The sequence below is a fragment of the Capra hircus genome, chromosome 14, assembly GCF_001704415.2.
Source record: "Capra hircus breed San Clemente chromosome 14, ASM170441v1, whole genome shotgun sequence".
Classification (NCBI taxonomy): Eukaryota; Metazoa; Chordata; class Mammalia; order Artiodactyla; family Bovidae; genus Capra; species Capra hircus.
This window is the reverse complement of record NC_030821.1, coordinates 16,733,224-16,755,246: the sequence shown is the minus strand read 5'-3', so window position 1 is coordinate 16,755,246 and position 22,023 is coordinate 16,733,224. Positions and strand designations below refer to the sequence as shown.

At 41.2% G+C, this 22,023-nt stretch overlaps 1 protein-coding gene across 3 annotated transcripts in view; it reads left to right on the top strand.

The window, feature by feature from the left end:
- Positions 10,900-22,023, top strand: part of STK3 (serine/threonine kinase 3) — a 310,699-nt gene continuing 299,575 nt past the window's right edge. For all 3 annotated transcript variants that reach the window (XM_018058284.1, XM_018058281.1, XM_018058283.1), the window contains exon 1: positions 10,900-11,144. In XM_018058284.1, the coding sequence (XP_017913773.1) occupies positions 11,119-11,144 (26 nt within the window). In that variant the 5' untranslated portion in view covers positions 10,900-11,118. The remainder of the gene's footprint in view (positions 11,145-22,023) is intronic.

Here is a 22,023-nt window from a genome sequence, read left to right as displayed (position 1 = left end):
TCATATAGAATCTATGAAATAATAATGGAATAATTTGTTACATAGCAGTAGGTAACTAATATAGTCAGAAATTTATAAGTTAGGTTTATCTAGGTTTTCAATGCTCTCATTCTTTTTTTTTTAATTAATTAATTTTGCAGCTTCAGATCTTAGTTGTGGTATGTGGGATCTAGTTCCCTGACCAGGGATTGAACCTAGGACCCCTGCACTGGAAGTGCAGAGTTTTAACCACTGGACCACCAGAGGAATCCCTCAGTACTCTTACTGTTGAATGACATCTTAAAAGATATTTTCAGTTTACCAAATATAAATCTGTGGCATTCAGAAGATTCTCTCTTATTCTTCTCCACTTCATTTGTGGCTAAATATAAAGAGATAATCCACCTTTGTCAGCAAGGTACTCTTAGGAAAATATTTCCTAATGCCTTTATTCCAAAAGAGATTATAAAAAACCGTGGTCATCTTAACTTCTTTCTCAATGAACACTGAAATTGAAATCATAGTTTAAATGCTTGAAGGAAATTAGCCATGTAAAAGTATTCCGTGGGTAATTATTGTAAAATGATTACTTCATTAAGCAAAAAATTACCTCTTGTAAGAGAATCATTCCCTTTGGAAAGAAATTCAAAAGAAGGAGCAAGGTAAAACTTTTAATGGGAAAACGCTGTAATTTCAGGGTGGGGGCCATACCTCATTGTCTGTGCTCAGCGACTTAATAAGCAAATGTTGATTGAACGAATGTTTGATAGGGACAAAAATATTGAAGGCTGAGTGTTCACAGTCTTTATCCCTCCTGATTCCCTGGCTCCCTTAAGGAAAGGGTCCTTCATTTCTTGTCTCCCAGAACTATGTTGTGCTGACTAGAAGAGCTATGGAATCAAGAAAAGGAGTCAAATTATTCTCTGCAGGGTAGAGCTTGAAGTAACAGCAAAAGGAAGGAGAGGAAGGGTGAACGAGTATAAAAGACTTAGGGCTTCCCTGGTGGCTCGATAGAAAACAGTCAGCCTGCCAATGCAAGAGACGTGGGTTTCATCCCTGAGTTGGGAAGAACCCCTGGAGTAGGAAATGGCAATCCACTCCAGCATTCTTGCCTGGAAAATCCCATGAACAGAGTGGCCTGGTGGGCTACAGTCCATGGGGCCTTAAAAGAGTCAGACACGACTTAGGGACTAAATAACAACAACATGAAAGTTTAGGGAGAAAGCCAGGTAAAGAAGGTTTGTAGGAAGCTGTGCTTTGTTAATATGCCATGTGATTCCTTCCTCGGCATGTCCATGAGACTGTTCCTGAAAACCTACATCTTTCCAACTTTGCGAAGTTAGATTTGAGTTCGATTTTGAATGTATCACATGCTAAGATTGGCTTCAGGGTGGCTCAGTTTTATCACAAATTCTGTGTAAGTCTCATTGTCCCGCTCCCCAACAGTGTTTACTGCTTGCTGTCGCCACTGCATATCTGTGTAGGAGGAGTCTTCTAGCTCCCCTGGCCTACAAGTAAGTAAACAAGTTTTCTTTTTTCTTCATTTGATCAAGGCAAATTAGAAATTATTTGGAAACCATAGGCCAGAATAAAAAGAAATTTAAAGAAGCAAAAATAAAAAAAGAGAAATTATGACAGCATAGCACTGATTAGTTCATTGAGAAGAAGTCCCTCATATTAATGTAACTAAAGGTCGACTATGGAAAGGGTTTAAGTTGTGGAGTTTACCAGGTTGTATTGATCTGTTTGTTTTCCTTCACTCTGTCCCCATGTGTAGTATCTTAATCCATCATTGCTGTGTTTTTGAGAGATCTTTAGCTTGTTGAATTTATATTTGTATATAACAAGCTGATTTTCGCCTTATAGTGGATGTATAAGGAGGGTGGGTTTTGTAAAATGGAAGCCATTTTTGTTTTGCTGAGCTCCAGCCCTCATTAATTTGAACTACACACCTTTCTGAATGACAGAAATTAGATAGTTTATTATATACTCTGTTGAGCCATTATTTTACTTATATGACTATATATTCTATATTTTCAACCAAACCATATTCTTGGAGAGCAAGGGCTGTATTTTCCTTATTTTCCTCCTATAGGTCCTACTTATGGTGTTTACATAAAGCTAGTGTAGATAGATGGGTCTCAAAGTGTAATCTGGGTAACTTTGAGGGTACCTGAGAGACTTTCAGTGGGTCAGTAAAGTCAAACTATTTTAAAAACAGTACAAAAATATTATTTGCCTTTTTTCACTCTCATTCCCTTGTGAGTGTGTAGTGGAAGTTTTCGAATGCTACATGACATGTGATGTCATTGCTCTGATGGATAATGGAAAGTGTACTTGTGTACCCATGTGTTTAAAAAGTGTCTCAATTTTAAATTCTTAATATCAATAGACGTGACTTCAATAAACAAAGGCTGTTTAAGGTTCTCCACAATTTTTAAGAGTGGAGAGCAAAATGAGCCTGAGACCAAAAAATCTGAGAACTGCTTGTGTAGATAATTACATGCTAGACTGAAAATAGAATCAGTCTTATCTTATTTATCTTTCTTTTTTTTTCCCCTGAGTTTACAGTGGGGACTGAGATTCTTTGCTATTATTCTCTGTATTCGTCAAGGTCCAACCTTATACAGAAACCCCAATACAGAAACTCTTCTACAGAGAGCACACAGTTATTTGAATAGAGAACGTGTAATAATAGAAAGAATTATTAACTATAAGAGGAGATTGGAGTAACAAGAGATTGGCTAGTAAGAAGTAAAAAGAGCTCTGAAGAGTGTAGGAATAGCAGTAATCAGGAGCAGTACTTTGGGGGCTGAGATGGAGCCCCCGAAGAAGAAGAGGCCCCCAGGTTGAGAGGCAGACCTTGTTGGAGAGAGCACAGCTAAGCCTCACTGAATGGCAGAGAAGTTGTTTGGTGCCATGCTAGTGGAACTTGCTGAAAATCTGCCCTCTGGAATTTTCTGAAAAATCTTGGGCTGCTGGAGAAACAAGCCATAATGAGGTGTCCTGCTGGAGGCACTCTGCAGAAAAAGTGCCTCAGGGAGGGAGCGGTTATGATGGAGAGGGAAACCTGCGGGCACCTAGGGCTACTGCCTCCGTGCGGTAACAGGAATCAAGCGTTGGAAACACGGCATGTCCTGCAGGACCCAGGGGAGCTGTGCCTCTTCTACCCTGGTGCTGGGAACACACACCAACCAGGAAGGAAGACTTCTTTTGTAACGTCTCCCCATGGTCCTCCAGTGAGAAAGCTTCATTTGTCTTACTACCTGATAAACAAAAGCGCTTCCCAGGTGGTGCTAGAGTGGTAAAGAACCTTTCTACCAATGCAGGAGACATGGCAACCCACTCCAGTATTCTTGCCTGGAGAATCCCATAGACAGAGGAGCCTGGCGGGCTACAGTCCATAGAGTTGCAAAGAGTTGGACGTGACTGAAGCGACATAGCAGGCATGCACTGATAGAGAAAAATATTTAAAGGCAGAGCAGGCAATGAAGGATAAATTTGGAACTGAGAGGAAATAAAATGATAAATGGCACACTCATTTTCACTTAAGATGTAGTTTATAAATTGTCTATATCTCCTAATATTCTTGATGTTTTCTTTGTGTGGAAGTCTATTCATCAACTCAGCAAACATTTATTCAGTGACTGTCACATTTTGCTACTGCTGCTGCTAAGTCACGTCAGCCGTGTCCAACTCTGTGCGACACCATAGACGGCAGCCTACCAGGCTCCTCCATCCATGGGATTTTCCAGGCAAGAGTACTGGAGTGGGTTGCCAGTGCCTTCTCCACTGTCACATTCTAGGTACTTATTTTTAGTAGATTCCTCCATTCTTTGTTAATATAGAGTCTCAGTTTTGTTCTTTCATGCTCCTCCTTGCCATAGCTTCTGGGAAGGCTGGTCCCAGCCTCAGCTCAAAGCCCAGCCCCATGCGGTGAGTGGCAATTGGTCTACACAGGTATTTATCTATTTATTTGGCTGCACTGGGTCTTAGCTGCAGCATGTGGGATCTAGTTCCTTGACCAGGGATTGAACTTGGGCCCCCTGCATTGGGAGTGTGGTGCCTTAGCCACTGGACCACCAGAGAAGTCCCTACACAGGTTTTGTGACACCATTTTATTTCTCATGAATAGTTCTGTGGCATACTTCTGGCCAACAGGATATGAAGGAGAACCTGCAGGAGGGTTTTTAGAATAGACTTTTCCACCATCTTAAAAGCGGCATTCAGAAAGAAATAACTTTCTGTTGATGGACATTGTCATGTCTCCATGTGATGCCTGAACTACTGTGGCCATTATTTGATGGGAGGAGATAGCCTGAGGAAGACCCTGCAGTGCATGGTAGGGCAGGAAACAGAAGAAATCAAAGAATTACTCAAACCTAGGAACATCATTGGAGAGGGCGATGGTACCCAACTCTGGTACTCTTGCCTGGCAAATCCCATGGACGGAGGAGCCTGGTGGGCTGCAGTCCATGGGGTCGCGAAGAGTCGGAGACGACTGAGCAACTTCACTTTCACTTTTCACTTTCATGCATTGGAGAAGGAAATGGCAACCCACTCCTGTTCTTGCCTGGTGAATCCCAGGGACGGGGGAGCCTGGTGGGGTGCTGTCTATGGGGTCACACAGAGTCGGACACGACTGAAGTGACTTAGCAGCAGTGGGAACACCATCTCTGGGCTTCTTGTCTTAAAAGTCATTTTGAGTTGTTGCTTATATTTAACTGACACTAGACATTTGATATGACAAGTATGGATAAGATATTGGGGAATAAGTGAAATAAATGAAATAAAAGTTTGATTGCTATGATAAAAAAGGATAGTGGTTGAATTCAAATGCAACATGCTAGTTCCAGATGAACTATAACATTAAATTAGAAAAGAGAAAACAGATCTTGAGAAAATGTTTTGTAAAGCTGCCTTTTGGAACACTTCCTTGCAAATAAAAAAAGTTACATAATATATTTGAGCAGAGCTTTCTTTTTGTCCCAAACTCTTCCTGGTAAGAAAATTTAACAGTTGTTAATTAGTACTATTTTTCAAATAAATATAAAATTGAGAAAAAGAGTAATATAAACTTGTAGTTTCAGTCAGTAGCAGCAACTAGTATGTCAAGGACAAATTAAAGATTTTTTAAAATTGATTTATTTTTTAATTGAAGGAAATTGCTTTACAGAATTTTATGTTTACATTGTTTAATTAATTTTCTGTCAAACATCAACACGAATCAGTCATAGGTATACATATGTCCCCTCCCTCTTAAAAATATTTTTGTATCTGTAAAACATGGCAGTGTATGTATTCAGTGACAAGAAATGCACTTTCGTTATTCAAAGGAACTGGGTTCAAAATTGAAGCTTTCACTCCCCTTTTTCTTAGAGCAGGGGTCTCAACATGATACAGGCCTGCGGCCTGTTAGGAACCAGACCGCACGACAGGAGGTGAGCAGCAGGCGCGCGAGCCAAGCCTCATCTGTAGTTACAGCCACTCCTCAGGGCTCTTTCCCGCCTGAGCTCTGGCAGGTCAGTGGCGGCATCAGATTCTTAAGAGCGTGAACCCTACTGTCAACTGCGCATGCGAGGGATCTAAGTGGAGCGCTCTTTATGAAAACCATCCAGAAACCGTCCCTCCCCACTCCACGGAAAAATTTCGTCTTCCATGAAACCAGTCCCTGATGCCAAAAGCTTCGGGACCCCTGTCGTAGAGCACTTAGTTGGGAATTCTGGTGAGTTGTTTACTAGCATAATTAAAGTATATACTTAATTTTGATTCCAGTTGGAAGCAGAAACAGATTATGCTGCTTTCGCAGTTAAGTGAAGCTGAGCGATTCTTATCTAAATCTGAAAATTTCCAACAACTTTCATCTGTTCATGAATGCTGCTTCCTCGTATTTGCAGGTTAAATGATGATTTCTATGCTTTCCTCCTTGGAATCTTCAGACTGACTTTTCACAGACAAAAGAGAGACTTGAGGCAATTTTTTTAAATTTTATTTTCTGAGTAATTCAGGAGAAAAACAATTCCTTTTATTCACTAATAAAGAACATGCCAGGCACCCTGGCCTTAGGCTTTAGCGCTTACTGTTGTTCCCTTGGCTTCACCCTTCTTCTCCAACAGCAATCTTGGAGGCTCTCCCCTCACTTCCTCTTCAGTCACCCTCTCATTAAGGCCTTCCCTGGCTGCTTTTTCTAAATTTCATGCTTTCCCTCCACTTTATATTCCCTTTCCCGATTTTGTTTTTCTTTCTTACCAGTTTTCGGATGTACAAGCTGGATTTTGAAAAGGCAGAGGAACCAGAGATCAAATTGCCAACATCTGCTGGATCATAGAAAAAGCAAGAGAATTCCAGAAAAACATCTACTTCTGCCTCACTGACTATGGTAAAGTCTTTGACTTTGTTATCTGGATCATAACAAACTGTGGAAAATTCTTAAAGAGATGGGAATACCAGACCACCTTATTTGCCTCCTAAGAAACCTGTATTCAGGTCAAGAAGCAACAGAACCAGACATGGAACAATGGACTGGTTCAAAACTGGGAAAGGAGTACATCAAGGCTGTATATTACCATCCTGCTTAGTTAACTTCTATGCAGAATATATCATATGAAATGCTGGGCTGGATGAAGCACAAGCTGGAATCAAAATTTCTGGGAGAAGTATCAATAATCTCAGATAGACAGATGACACCACCCTTATGGCAGAAAACAAAGAGGAACTAAAGAGCCTCTTGATGAAGATGGAAGAAAACAGTGAAAAAAGCTGGCTTAAAACTAAACAACCCAATCAAAAAATGGGCCAAAGAAGTAAACAGACATTTCTCCAAAGAAGACATACAGATGGCTAACAAACACATGAAAAGATGCTCAACATCACTCATTATCAGAGAAATGCAAATCAAGACCACAATGAGGTACCATTTCACACCAGTCAGAATGGCTGCGATCCAAAAGTCTACAAGCAATAAATGCTGGAGAGGGTGTGGAGAAAAGGGAACCCTCTTACACTGTTGGTGGGAATGCAAACTAGTATAGCCACTATGGAGAACAGTGTGGAGATTCCTTAAAAAACTGGAAATAGAACTGCCCAGCAGTATCCCACTGCTGGGCATACACACCGAGGAAACCAGAATTGAAAGAGACATGTGTACCCCAATGTTCATCGCAGCACTGTTTATAATAGCCAGGACATGGAAGCAACCTAGATGTCCATCAGCAGATGAATGGATAAGAAAGCTGTGGTACATATACACAATGGAGTATTACTCAGCCATTAAAAAGAATACATTTGAATCAGTTCTAATGAGGTGGATGAAACTGGAGCCTATTATACAGAGTGAAGTAAGCCAGAAAGAAAAATACCAATACAGTATAGTAACACATATATATGGAATTTAGAATGATGGTAACAATACCCCTGTATGCGAGATAGCAAAAGAGACACAGATGTATAGAACAGTCTTTTGGACTCTGTGGGAGAGGGAGAGGGTGGGATGATTTGGGAGAATGGCATTGAAACATGTATAATATCATATAAGAAACGAATTGCCAGTCTAGGTTCAATGCAGGGTGCAGGATGCTTGGGGCTGGTGCACTGGGATGACCCAGAGGGATGGTGTCGGGAGGCCGTGGCAGGGGGATTAGGGATTGGGAACACGTGTACACCCGTGATGGATTCATGTTGATCTGTGGCAAAACCAATACAATATTGTAAAGTAAAATAATAATAATAATAATAAAGAAAGAAAAAAACCCTCAACATTCAGAAAACTAAGGTCATGGCATCTGGTTCCATCACTTCATGGTAAATAGATGGGGAAACAATGGAAACAGTGACAGATTTTATTTTCTTGGGCTCCAAAACTACTGCAGATAGTGACTGCAGCCATGAAATTAAAAGACTCTTGCTCTTTGGAAGGAAAATTATAACAAACCTAGACAGCATATTAAAAACCAGAGACATCATTTTGATGACAAAGGTCCATATAGTCAAAGCCATGGTTTTTCCAGTAGTCATGTATGAATGTGGGGTGCTCAAAAAGAAGGCTGAGCACTGAAGAATTGACATTTTCAAATTGTGGTGCTGGAGAAGACTCTTGAGAGTCCCTTGGATGCAAGGAGATCAATCCAGTTAATCCTAAAGGAAATCAACCCTGAATATTCACTGGAAGGACTGATGCTGAAGCTGAAGCTCCAATATTTTGGTCACCTGATGGGAAGAGCTGACTCATTGGAAAATACCCTGATGCTGGGAAAGATTGAAGGCAGGAGAAGGAGACGACAGAGGATGAGATGGTCAGATGGCATCAACAATTCAATGGACATGAATTTGAGCAAGCTCCAGGTGAAGGACAGGGAAGCTTGCTGTGCTGCAGTCTATGAGGTCACAAAGAGTCAGACATGACTGAGTGACTGAACGACAACATTATTGATTAGTTACTCGTCTTATTGTGTTTCCCTAATGTAAACCTCACAAGGGCAAGAATTTTGTCTGTTTTCTTTACTGTTGTATCCCCAGCACTGTGAACAGTGCCTGCTTACATAGTTCAGTTCAGTTGTGTTCAACTTTTTGCGACCCCATCGACTGTAGCACGCCAGCCCTCCCTGTCCATCACCAACTCCTGGAGTTTACTCAAACTCATGTCCGTTGAATCGGTTATGCCATCCAACCATCTCATCCTCTATCATCCCCTTCTCCTCCTGCCTTCAATCTTTCCCAGCATCAGGGTCTTTTCAAATGAATCAGTTCTTTGCATCAGGTGGCCAAAGTATTAGAGTGTCAACTTCAACATCAGTCCTTCCAATGAACATTTAGGACTAATTTCCTTTAGGATGGACTGGTTGGATCTCCTTGCTGTCCAAGGGACTCTCAAGAGTCTTCTCCAACACCACCGTTCAAAAGCATCAATTCTTCATTACTCAACTTTCTTTATAGTCCAATTCTCAAATCCATACATGACCACTGGTAAAACCATAGCCTTGACTAGATGGACCTTTGTTGGCAAAGTAATGTCTCTGCTTTTTAATATGCTGTCTGGATTGGTCAAAACTTTTCTTCCAAGGAATAAGCATCTCACCATCTGCAGTGATTTTGGAGCCCCCAAAAATAAAGTCAGCCACTGTTTCCACTGTTTCCCCATCTATTTGCCATGAAGTGATGGGACCAGATGCCATGATCTTAGTTTTCTGAATGTTGAGCTTTAAGCCAAGTTTTTCACTCTCCTCTTTCTTTCATCAAGAGGCTCTTTAGTTCTTTACTTTCTGCCATAAGAGCTCAGTAAATATTTATCACCTGGCTTACAGTGGGATAAGGCATGGCTTTGGAGTTTTAAGGGCATGATTTAGAATGCAGTTTGTCTATTGGGTCTAGAAATTTGCCAGCCCCTCCACCTATTTGAACCTGTTTCTTCACCTAAATAACCACCTAACAGGGCAGTTTTAAGGGTTTAATGAGATAATGTAGGCCAAATGTCTGATCCCATTGGGGTCATACAATAATTGTTAGACCCCTGTTTTTCAAACTAAGGAGGGACCTCAGAGATTTGTTTTCTGATACTATTCCTCCTCATTCTACAAAACTTCTTTATGGGTGTCTCAACTAGGGTTCCAACAGGAAATGCTTTTGAAGGTACAGTGAAATTCGGGTTATATGAGGAGGGCTGAGGTCTAGGGGAATGTAGAGAATAGAGGCATCAGAGACACCCAGGGCAGATGCCACCCCCTGGCCTGAAGGGACTAGCAGTGTTGGGGATGAGGATGTGAGTGAGGGATGGAATGAGGTAATTTTAAAGGCTCTTCCTGGCTTTGACATTTTAACAACTGTCTTGTTACTTCTGAACTGTTAGTCTGTGGCTCTTCAACAAATGCAAATAAGTATACATTCTGTAGTAATCTCTTTTGTTCACAAATTTTGACTTTCAGTTTCAACAGCAAATGATCTTGATGCATTGAAAATAACTAAGTTTAGGGGGAGAACCTAATGGTTTGAAAATAAATCATGTAAGTTTATTACATAGCAAAACTGAAAATAATGCAAAAGACCCTAATCTGTTAATAGACAAGTGTGATTTGAATTAATGTTCACCACATTCTCTGCTCTAAACTTCAAAAAACTCTGACTCTACATCTTGACAATTTCTGACAAAACAAGCAAATGACATACACAGTAGCTGTGTATGGTCCTAAGAAAAGTTATCTATAAATGAAATTTAGGGTTAAATGGTACACACCCAATATGGGTGCACGAAGGGGCCTAATTACCATGGGGGTAAGGTCCTTGGGGACAGGTTGGGAGGAGGGGCGGCAAGAGGGACGGAAATAAACCGTTCGTTGGACTTTTCTAGGGACTCATAATTTGTGATAGTTTTGCTCGGTTACCTAACTGAACAGCCGGCAAGGCCACACTGAATGCAGTGCATGAGAGCTCTCACTGCAGTTAATTTTCTTTTTAATTAGATATGATCCATAAGCATCCCGAGGACCAGGGGCTGGCTGGGGGAAAACAACCAATAATCATGAGAACTAGAGAGGGAAGCGTTGGCAGTTAGCAGTATTTCAAAAGGTTGCTTCAAGATGTTTGGAAGGGTATCCTTGGGAAATCCAGAGAAACGAGTCAAATCAGATAGGGTCAAAAGCAGTGAAGGCGAGTGAGGAGCGGCAGCTTCGGGCCACTGGAAAAGAATGTGTCCCAGGCCAGCCGAGATTGGCTCTGGGTCCAGACTAGGCCTCAGCCTCTCGCCCTTCCACTCCGGGTTTCTTTCCTCCCCACTCCTGCACCAGGGCCGGCCCTGTCCTGCGCCCCGGCCCCAGCGCCCGGCCCCAGCGCCCGGCCCCGCCCACCGCACTGGGCCGCCGCCGGCCCCGCCCACCCATCCAAGGCCCGTGGCCGGCTCCGCCCACCCTTCCCCGGCCGGCCCCGCCTACCCTTCCCCGGCCGGGGCCGGCGGCCGAGGGGCGGGGCGGGCCGGGAGGAGCCCCGCTCGGCCCGCGGGCGGGGGATCCGCCGCGGAGTTACGGGAAAGTTGGTCCGAGTTCCTGGAGTTTCCTGCTGTGGCTCTCCTGGCTCGGCCGGCTGGTGCCCCGGCACTCTGCCCGCCTCTCGCCTTCGCCGCCCACCTGGTCCCTCCTTCTGACCCTGGCCGCCATGGAGCAGCCGCCAGCGCCCAAGAGGTAAACGAACGCGGGGCGCGAGGAGCAGGAGGGAGGCGGCGCCGCCGGCCGCGGGGCGGGCGCGGCTAGGCCGGGCGGGACCGCGATCCCCTTCCCGCGACTGCGGGGCCCCCAGCCGGGCGCGCCGGGGGTCGCAAGGCGGGTCCTAGCGCCGGGCCGCGCCTGTCGGTGGGTGAGGCGGGGCCGGAGGGGAGGCCAAGCCTCGAGTCCCCCCGGCCCGCCGGGCCTGGCGCGCGCGGGGAGAGTCGGTGGGCAGCGCTGGGCGCCCCGCGGCCGGACTCCGGGGGCGGGCGGGGTTCTCCCTCGTGTCAGGTTCAGCATCTGGGAGACGTAAAACTAGGAAATTATTGGGCTTCGTACAACCATCAAGGCTTTCTTGTCAAATGTTTTCCAGAATGTTGCCCACCCCCACCTTTTTTTTTTTTTTTTTTTGAGAAAGCGGGTTGTTTATTTACAGTTCAAGGAATTAAATATTAATAGCTAGACAGTGTGTAAAACTTAACTGTGCAAATGCTGCACTAACAGGTGTTCCTCGCCCCTTACTCTGCAAGTTCAAAATTATTTATGGATGCCGGACAGTAGGAGTCTTAAATTAGAACCCCTCCCCCATATATGTATATGTGTGTGTGTGTGTGTGTGTGTGTGTGTGTATGTATGTATAGGTTTGTTTTTCTTTTAGCATGTAAAAATAGTGATGCTTTGGTATTTACTGTTCGTTAATATTCTCTGGTATATTGGAAAAGTAGCAGTTGAAATGGTCTTGAAAAGCTAAATCAAGGCTGTCCATTGATACAGATTCGTAATGTGTATTTCCCCCCATAAGAGTGAATCAGTTGATTGATGTTGGATAAAGCATTTCAATTTGTGAAATAAGGGTACCAATCTTTCTCGCAGATAGTGCTGTTGTGAAGAGTGAATAGAGTTTTGATAGCTAGAGATCTTTAGATGAAAGGCGATATATTCAAGAGTATGGAATAATTGCAAAGGTAGCAACTTCATGAGCTATTGTGAATTGTGTGACAAGACATGTGAGCCTTGAAGCCTGGGAACCATCTGTTCAGGTGAAAAAGGGGGGTTGTTGGGGAGTTTCCGAAAGAGACCTGCTGTTGGAGCCCTTGATAAATTCTTCTCTGGCGTTTTAAAATATCCCAGTTCTGAATATTGATTTGGCACTCAGTTTTAATACTGTAACAACTGGAACCAGTTTTCCCCCCATTTTGTTTTGGAAGGACTGTAAAGGGTACCTCTGAGATCCTACAGTAAGGCCAAGTTGAATGACTCTGAATTGAAGGAGAAACTCTATTGATGAGCTCTACGCCAAGTTATGAGAATTTCACTGTAGATGTAAGAGCGAATTAGAGAACCTGGAGGGGTTGGGGGAGGGGTGGTGGTGTGTACCACCATCCGTTGATGACTTTTCAAAGTGGTGGGTTGCACGTTTAAGAGAGGTATTTTTAGCTCTCTTCAGAGAGACATGTTCATCCAGGAAGGCATTTCTAAAGCACAAAAGATATGTGACAAATCCCATATGTTTGAATATCTCTTAGATTTTTTTCATAGCGTTTTCTTTTCCATCCTATTGTTTAATCCTTAAAGCAACCCCATTGAGTAGGTTGGATTATACATGTTAATCCTGTTTTATGAGATGAGGACACTAAGAGGGTTCACCACATGGAGGGCTATGACAGAGATAACTGACAGTGAATTTTTGTGTTGTGCCTCTTAATGATTGCCCTCTAATAATGAAATGAAGCTACCACTTTTTTTGAGATCTTAACTATTTGCCAAGAATTTTGTATATACATTCTTTTACTTCGTTGTCTCAAGGAATAGGAATCCTGGCTCTGCCACTTACTGTGCTAGTTCTGAATTTAATTTCTTCATCTGTAAAATGTGTTTTGGAGTAAATGAGGTCGTATGTAGAGCACTTACAGTACAGTGCTTCATAATATGTTCAATAATGTTAATTGTCTATATTTTCCCCATTAAATGAAACTTGAAAGTGAAGTCGCTCAGTCGTGTCCAACTCTTTGCAACCCCATGGACTGTAGCCTACTAGGCTCCTCTGTCCATGGGATTTTCCAGGCAATAGTACTGAAGTGGATTGCCATTTCCTTCTCCAGGGGATCTTCCCGACCCAGGGATCGAACCCGTGTCTCCCACATTGTAGACAGACGCTTTACCGTCTGAGCCACCAGGGGAAGGTTAAATAACTTGGTCGGGTGGAGGAGCTGCCAGTGGAACGCTTAGCACAGTGCTTTATAATATGTTCAGTAATGTTGAGCTGCAAGGGTTGTGTCCCCACTCGCTGTGTCTCCAGTGATGCCTCTTTTTGCAACCGAAACTCTGCTTGCTGTCTTAGCATTCCATGAGCATCTCTTTCTATTATCTTCTTGTCCCCTTTGCTTGTTCTCCTTTTAATCTCTGTAAGAATTCCACTTTGCTTTTCTGCTGTGAGTAGCTCTTCCTTAGGGCTCAGACATTATTACATGGTCACAAATATGTTGCTGATGATCGAGTCTATATGACCAATAGCTGCTTCTTAGCATTTTTGGTTTCTTCATGTGGATCCATTTCTTTCCTTATCTTAGTTAGTTTGTCGCTACATCATATAAAATTTTCCATCGGAAAGTCTGTGTCCACCCCCTTTCATTTCCAGTATTACTACCCCATTCCATGGTTTTAAGACCCTGAAGAGTTGATTTATAGCAATGCCTTCTGGTTGGGCACAGTAGTTCAGTGCTTATCAAAACATTTTAACAGCAGAAGAGCTGTCTTTGGAGTAGAGGCAGAGCCCTAGGACTTGGTTCTCAACACCTCACCTCCCTCTGTTCCCCTTTTGGTTTCGTATGGAATCCTCTGCTGATCTATATTACACTGCGTTAGTTCATCCTGCACACAGCTTCTGTTCTGATTTTTTTTTTTTTTTTGCTTAAACATCACTTTAGTCATGCTCCTCCTTTTTTTGCAGGCGAGGGGAGATTGGGGCATACTCGCTGACTGGTACCCAAGAGCTCCATAGCTTGGTCTCAGCCTTAACCCCCAGCCTTGTTACTTCTGCAAGCTGAATCTTTCCTTCTAAAGTCTCCCTATTGTTCTTTGTTTAGGTTATAGGCTGTGGGTACTCCCAGGTTTGCCTTTGTTCATGATTTTCCCTTAGAAAAGTTTGTGTTATTTATTATTATTATTTTTTACTAGTAATCTATGTTTTATTCAAAGCCTGCTTCATAAAGTATCTTATTTGAGTGCTTTCTAGCCTAAACTGTTTCTCTTTATTCCTATAATGATAATCATTTGAGTATCAATCTTAAGATTGTTCTTTTTTTTAATTACAAAGTTTTAGACATCCAAAAGATAATGGGGATGAATTTAGTAAATACTTACATATCACCACTCAGCTTTAGAAATAAAATATTCCCAATATAATTGAAGCTCCCTAAGTATATCTCTTCTCATTTGCATTTCTTTCCCATCCCCTTGAGGGTTGTCACTGTTGTGAATGGGGTGCTTGTCATTCCCGTACATGTCTTTAAACTTTTAGTTTATATGTATATAAACCGTTGTTTATATATATCTGACATAGCATCAGGCCTTGATATTAGGCCGAGCTTTGTCACTGACTTTGAAAGTTGCTTCTTTGGGTATCATTCTTCTCCTCTGGGAGTTGGAGATTCCAGTGTACAACCAGGTCTGAGAAACTAGTGCCTAGATGATCTGGAAGGCCCCTTTTACCTTCGCAATATTGATTTGCTCTCCTCAACAAGGCCTGTGTTAAGATAGTGATAGGGCTGACCACATCTTTTGCCTAATTTGAGGATCAGAATGGCTTTTAGATCCCCCAGATTTCCTTAATATCTCATCACAGAGGTCTTTAGATGTCCTTATTAAAATGAAGTCCCTCTGGGAAGGGATGTATCACTAACTCAATGGACATGTTTGAGCAAGCTCGGGGAGATGGTGAAGGACAGGGAAGCCTGGTGTGCTGCAGTCCATGAGGTCGCAAACAGTTGAACACGACAGAGCGACTGAACAACAACTGGGAAGGGAAATCCACTAAGTGGTTGTCAATTATCAGTATTTTGATAGATTGAGTTTATCAGATTTCTGTTTAGGGGAACTACTAGATGACAGAAAAATGAACATAGAATAGGTAAGTTTTGATAGGTAGAGAAGGAAGTGACCAAACATGGGCTCTTCTCCGGGTAGAACATTCATAGAAGGGGAGGTGGATCTTTGTGATAGGTGGGGACCATGAGAACTCTGGTTGCTGGAGGGTACTTGTCAAAGAGAGGATAGAAAATCATTGTCGGAGAGAAATCCTTTACCAGATAAGCCTGGATTCTGATGGGTTATAGGATTGATAGTTATTTAAAGTTTAAAATTCATTGATTAAGGTTATACTTAGAGGACAAGTTGGATTGAAATAGTGAAAATATTGGAAGGATAATGAGAAAACTGCTGAAGCACATGTACTCTCAAGATAAGAGTTCTTTGATTTAAACTGGTAAAAGCTTCCAGCTTCAGTGGCGGGCAAATGGAGATGTTCAGGTAGTTCAGTGGGAAAAGAATCCAGCAAACAGTGTCCCTTTACAGTAATGACTTGGTCCCAAAGCATATTTGTCCTCGCTTTTGACTTTTCTTGGTTAATTTGGGGTGGCCCCAACTCCATTAGAATGGATTTAGGCCCTATAGATGGGAACAATCAATTGGGTCTTCCTTTCTAGAGAGGAGTATGACAGCCTCTGGAGCAGTTCTTGGTGAGCAAACTTCAGTTGTGCATTAAGACAGGAGATAAGCTCAGTCTTTTAGTCAACTCTCGGCAATGATTAATTTATTCATTGTTCTTTAAGGGGCTGAGATATAGCATATATTGGCACTGAAGAATTTGTTAGGATGTAAAGACAAAGGTAAATGTATGTTAAACACAGCTAGTTTTGAAATTTGTTTTCCTGAAATAATCCCAGAAAATTTCAGTGCTCATTCCAGAAATGTGTAATAGTAAAGCTTTAAAGATAATGGGTTTAAATTGAGCACTTCCTGTTTGGTTATACAGGGGGAAAGTGCTTAGAATTTAGTTTTTATAGTTTCAGAAAAGTCTGTGTAGAATTAGAGGTACTGTCACTTCAGCCCATCATATATTATTATTATTATTATTATTTTTTAATATTGATGATGAAACTCCAAAGCAGAAGTTTCATGAAATGAACTACATGTAATGTTCTCTGGTTTTTTTTATTTTCTGTTTTTCTCTAGTTCTTTGAAAAGTTGCTAGTCATGACCACCCACCAAATTTTCATGACCTACTAACCAGTTGTGAACTGCAGTTTGAGAAACCTTCGTTGGTGTATATAGTTGTGACAGTGAGGAAATTGCGTTTCCAGCAGTATTCCTGATACTTCAAAGCTTGATGATGGCATTGCCAAAGGAATCCAGACTGGTATCATTGTAACAAGCCATACATACAATGGAGCTATTCTTTGTAAAACAAAAAGGAGGGAGGTGAAGGAGAAAGAGGAAACCATTATTTGAAAACAACTATATTTTGAACACTGTGTCTATGTCCCAGTTAAGGTACGGGAAAGTGGAAAATGATTATGCCTGGCATCTGACAGGGTTTATAAAGGAACATATTCCCTGGTGGCTCAGTGGTAGAGAATCCACCTGCAGTGGATGAGATGTGGGTTCGATCCCTGGGTCAGAAAGATCCCCTGGAGGAGGAAATAGCAACCCACTCCAGTATTCTTGCCTGGGAAATCCTGTGGACAGAGGAGCCTGGGGGGCTATGGTCTGTGGAGTCTCAAGAGAGTTGGACAGGACTGAGCGACTAAAACAACAACAATAATACATGAAGGTTTCTTGAAGGTAAAGGCTTTTTTGCCTTCCGATGTAGAATGACCCTGTACACTGGAAATATCCCACTGTAATTATGATAACCTCAATTTCTGACTCCGTACCAGCTCCACCCTTTCTGTCTACCAGAAAGGGCTTTAGATTTTTTCTTCTAAAGTGAACATTTATACTATCTGATAGACATTTTCTATTTTAGTTGTCTCAAGCTTCTTGTCATGATTTTATTTGAATTGCTTCATGTGTCAGGATTACTCTAATTTTCCAAAGCTTTTAGCTTATAGTATAGAACAAAGATTGTATATTTGAAATGTCTTATTGCAACTGTTTTTCTACATGCAATCTCAAGTTGCACAAATGAAAGTAACAAATATGTAAACAGACATGTATGAAAGTTAAAAATAAGTCCATTGCTTGTGTGCCATGAAATTAAGGTGCAGATTACCTTGAACTTCTTAAGAGTACCTCAAAAGATATATCTTAAAACATGACTCTGTAGCAAAATGAGAATTACAGAAAGCTGTCAGCATTAGTGATAATTAATATAGGTGTACACATGTAGTACTGTATGTGGGTTCTGAATTAGTGTGCACATGTAGTCCTGTATTAATCTATAGATTTTGTATAATACCAGACATCTTAGTAACGAGGTAAAATGGAGTAAAATTTTCGGATATGTTGTTATAAGTATTAGTATCTTGATACACACAAAAAAATTGGGGAAATCGTTGAGCATATATGATTTCTAAAGATGAGATAGTTTCTTTAATTCAAAATATAAAGTGTTATTCTCTGTCCAGTTCTTTTCTTTTTTTTTTTTTGCTTTAGCATTGCTTTCTATATCTGTCTTTTAAAAAAAAAATTAAAGTGTAGTTAATTTATAATGTTATATTAGTTTCAAGTGTCCAGCAAAGTGATTCAGTTATACACACACACATACATATACTTTTTTCAGGTTCTTTTCCACTATAGGTTATTAGAAGATGCTGAGTCTAGTTCTCTGTGCTGTACAGTAGATCTTTGTTGTTTACCTAGTTTATATATAGTAGTTTGCATATTTTAATCCCAAACTCCTGATTTATCTGCCCCTCCATCCCTTTGGTAACCTTAAGTTTGTTTCCCCTGAGTCCATTTCTATTTTGTAAATATGTTCATTTTTTTAAGATTCCACATATAAGTGATATCAGATGATATTTGTCTTTCTCCATCTGACTTACTTCACTCAGTATGAGAATCTCCAGATTCATTTATATTGCTGTGAATGGCACTATTTCACTCTTTCTATGACTGAGTAATATTCCATTGAATATGTGGACTGTATTTTCTTTATCCAGTCATCTGTTGATGGACATGTAGGTTACAGATCATGTTTTCACTTTTAGAGTTTTTGGTTTTCTGAAATTGTGGGACCTAGAGTTCTGTGATTGAAAAGGAATATAAGTTCAGATTATTTTTTGTGATTTAGGTGAACATTTTACATATTTAAAGAAATTAAAGAGAATAGGCAGTTAATTTTCTTCACTCCTTCTGTCTCTAGCCGTATTATTTTTCCTGCTGGCAGGTTGCCCCATTCTCCTGTTTCTTTTTAAAAACTGACTTTCTTTACTCACCCATCATTGCTCACGGCACCAGTTGGTTGTCACCCTTGAGTTCATTAATTTGCTCATTTATTCATATATTTAGTAATTGCTAATTAACTACCTTTCAAATGCCAGATGTACATGGTTGAATGCAACAGATGAAATCTTTGCCCTCAAACATACACTTTAGTTGGAGCTTGAGCTGTGAGGGAGAGAAGTAGTATATATCGTTAAGGAAAATGGTGGAACCTGCTTAATAGGGTAGTTGAAGGACTACCTATGTCAACATGAGGTTGGGAAATACTCTGTGTGAGTATCTGGACAGAGTATTCCAGACAGAGCAGAAAGCTATGAGAAGGCCTGGAGGTGGGGAAGAGTTTACAGTGTAGTGTGTGGGAGGAATTGAAGTAAGGCCACGGTGGCTGTGTTGTAGACTGGGAGAAAGTGGTTGGAGATGAGGTCAGAGAGATGGGCAGGGATTCAATGATGCAAGCCATGGAAAGGAATTTGGATTTAAGTCAGTATAGTGGCTGTCACTAAAGGGTTTTAAGTGGAATTTTAAGCAGTTTGTGTCTTTATAAGAGCTCTCTTACTGCTTGGATAGGGTGAATTGTAGAGGGTTAAGAATAAAATCTACTCTGATGGCTCAGCGGTAAAGAGTCTGCCTGCAGTGCAGGAGAGGCAGGTTCAGTTGATCCCTTGGTGGGAAAGAGTCCCTGGTGAAGGAAATGGGAGCCCACTCCAGGATTCTTGCCTGGGATATCCCATGGACAGAGGAGCCTGGTGGGCTGCAGTCCATGGGGTCGCAAAGAGGTGGACACGACTGAGTGAGTGAACACACACGCGCGTGTGTGCGCATACACACACACACACACACACGAATAAAAGCAGGGAAACAAGCGAGAAGGCCATTGATGTAGTTCTTAGAGATGGTGAAGCCCCCGGAGATGAAGAGAAGTGGACAGATGTAAGTTATGTTTTGGAGTTAGAAATGAAAAACTGGTCAATCAGATGTGGGGAAGAAGGAAGAAGGAAACAATTCTGGCTCCTGGGTTTTGGATTTGGACAACTTGGGGGATGGTGAAAGACTGGGAGAGGAACAGGTTAGTTGTCTATATTCGCTTCCTTAGAATTCCAAACTCCCAGGAATGTGAATCTGTTTTGGCCCAAAATGTTGATATTAGGTGGTTCCCTCAGAAGAGGAAATGTGTAGGGAGGAAATGATGGGCATTGACTTCTTTCCTCAACCTCTTGTTTTCACCGCATTAGACTAGAGAATGGGAAACAAATCAAGCCTTTGTTAAGTGTTGAAATGTTCGAGTGACCTGATATTTAAGAAAAACCTTAGGCTACCCACTCCAGTATGCTGGCCTGGAGAATTCCATGGACTGTAGAGTCCAAGGGGTCGCAAAGAATCGGACATAACTGAGCCACTTTCACTCTTTTATTGCAAAATGAAACATCAGTAAAAGACAAATGTATGGTTTGACGAATTACTATAAGGCAGGCACCCGAATAATCACCAGTCAGGTTAAGAAACAGAGCTTTGCCACCCTCTCAAGAAGCCCCTTCTGAGTGCTCCATGCCAATCACAGCCACCTTTCCCCACATGTAACCATTATCTTTACTTTTATGGTAAAAACTTGAATGTGCATTGCTGGACATTGTAGGTTAGTCTTGCCAATTAAAAAATAGTTTTTATATGAGGTGTTGTTACTCTTTAGGTTGGTCCTCTATCTTTTCTCTTCTTTTCCTGTTGAAGACCCAGACTGTTTGAATTATTTCCCGCAGCCTGGATCTTGCTGATTGCTTGCTCAAAGCGCAGTTCAGCACGTTCATTTGTCTTCCATATTTCCTGCAGATGGGCAGCTGGATCCAGAGCTCAAGTCTGGATCCAGGGCTCAAGTCAGTCCCTTAGGCATCATAGTAAGTGGTGGTGTCAAGACTGTATGAGTCACTTAATGTGTAGTTGCCTCTCTTTTTTGTGATGTTAGCAGCTGTTGATGGTTAATACTTATTTCTGTTAATTTGCTGGGAGTTGCAGAATGGTGAAATTGAAAATATACCATTTTGTTTTCAATTATTAGTTGGAATGGTTTATTAGAGAGTCACTTTTCTTAGCTTCTGTTTGGTTAGCCAGTGGTATAGTGTGTAAAGGAAAGACAGGATAAATGCTTGATTCGTTCCCTTTATTTACCCATTTTTAAGATAATGAATCAAGTCCCTGTTTTCCTCCAAAAGGGACTCATTCCTTTCTTTTTTTTTTCTTTTTTAAAAATGCCATTGTGAGCTGATGGGTATAAACATATTTGATGGATTTAATTCATTGCATTTACTTTTGCTGCAGCTCAGAGTGTCCCATCTTTGATCAGTGGCAATCCCTTTAAGCAACAACATGACCCACATGGTCTTTGGAGAGCTTCTTTGCTCTCTGCTGTGGTAAGACATTGAAGGCTCATCTTGTTTATCTTTTGTCCCAGATCTGGAATCAGCCTGTACAGTAAGCCTACTTTTAGTGAGAGATGGTATTTCAAGACCCTAACCTGGCCACTAATATGATGTTATTTTAAAATAAGAGTTTTATTTCTAGATAGGAAACCTGACTCATTTTTTCAAACTATGGGCTAGTCTATCAAAAAATGTGAGATAGCACTGGCAGTTTTACACTTTTTCCTGGATAATATCCACCATGCATTTGTGTTTCTAAGTTTGAGTCAGAAATTGGACATGTGTAGACAGATTTCTGTGGTAGAGACTTTTTAGAGTGGACCTTTTATCTTTGTCTTCTCCCTATCTTAGTCTGGTTACCATGTGACCCACTGTTATCCTAATATCTAGCCTCACTTTTTTCTTACCTCTAAATGTTTCAGGTGACCTAGTTTCTTCTTTTCTTAAATGAGAAAAAGAAAATAAAAGACTCTAAGACAGATAACACTACTAGTGACCTGATCAGATTTCAGGCCTTACTTTTAAGGTAGACCTTTTAGCTTACCTTGTCTTGTATGCATACAAGTATATCTGTGTAAAAACAAACAAAATTCAAGGGCATCTTGATGCTTCTTTATAAATCCAGCCCTAATTGACTATGGTATGGTGAATTGCAAAATGAAGCACATCCAGATATTAAATGCCACATGTTGCTGCCTTTTACTTTTGTTATTAACACCTCTTGTTAAGTTTTATTGTGCTTTTGAATAAGTAAAAAGAGATATTTGTTTCAGTGACATAGCTGGTAAATTACATTTGCCACTGTGTCACATAATCATAGAAAGAATTAGTTTTGATGTAATTGCTTACTATATTAAAAGACATTAGGTTGCACTTACAAGTTGCTATGTGAATTAGTCCATCATTGCAATCAAATAGCAGCCAGTAACCATTTTCCAATGATATTAAATAATGTCTGTTCAAACATTTTTAATAATTAGTGAAATCTAGATCACAGAAAGGGA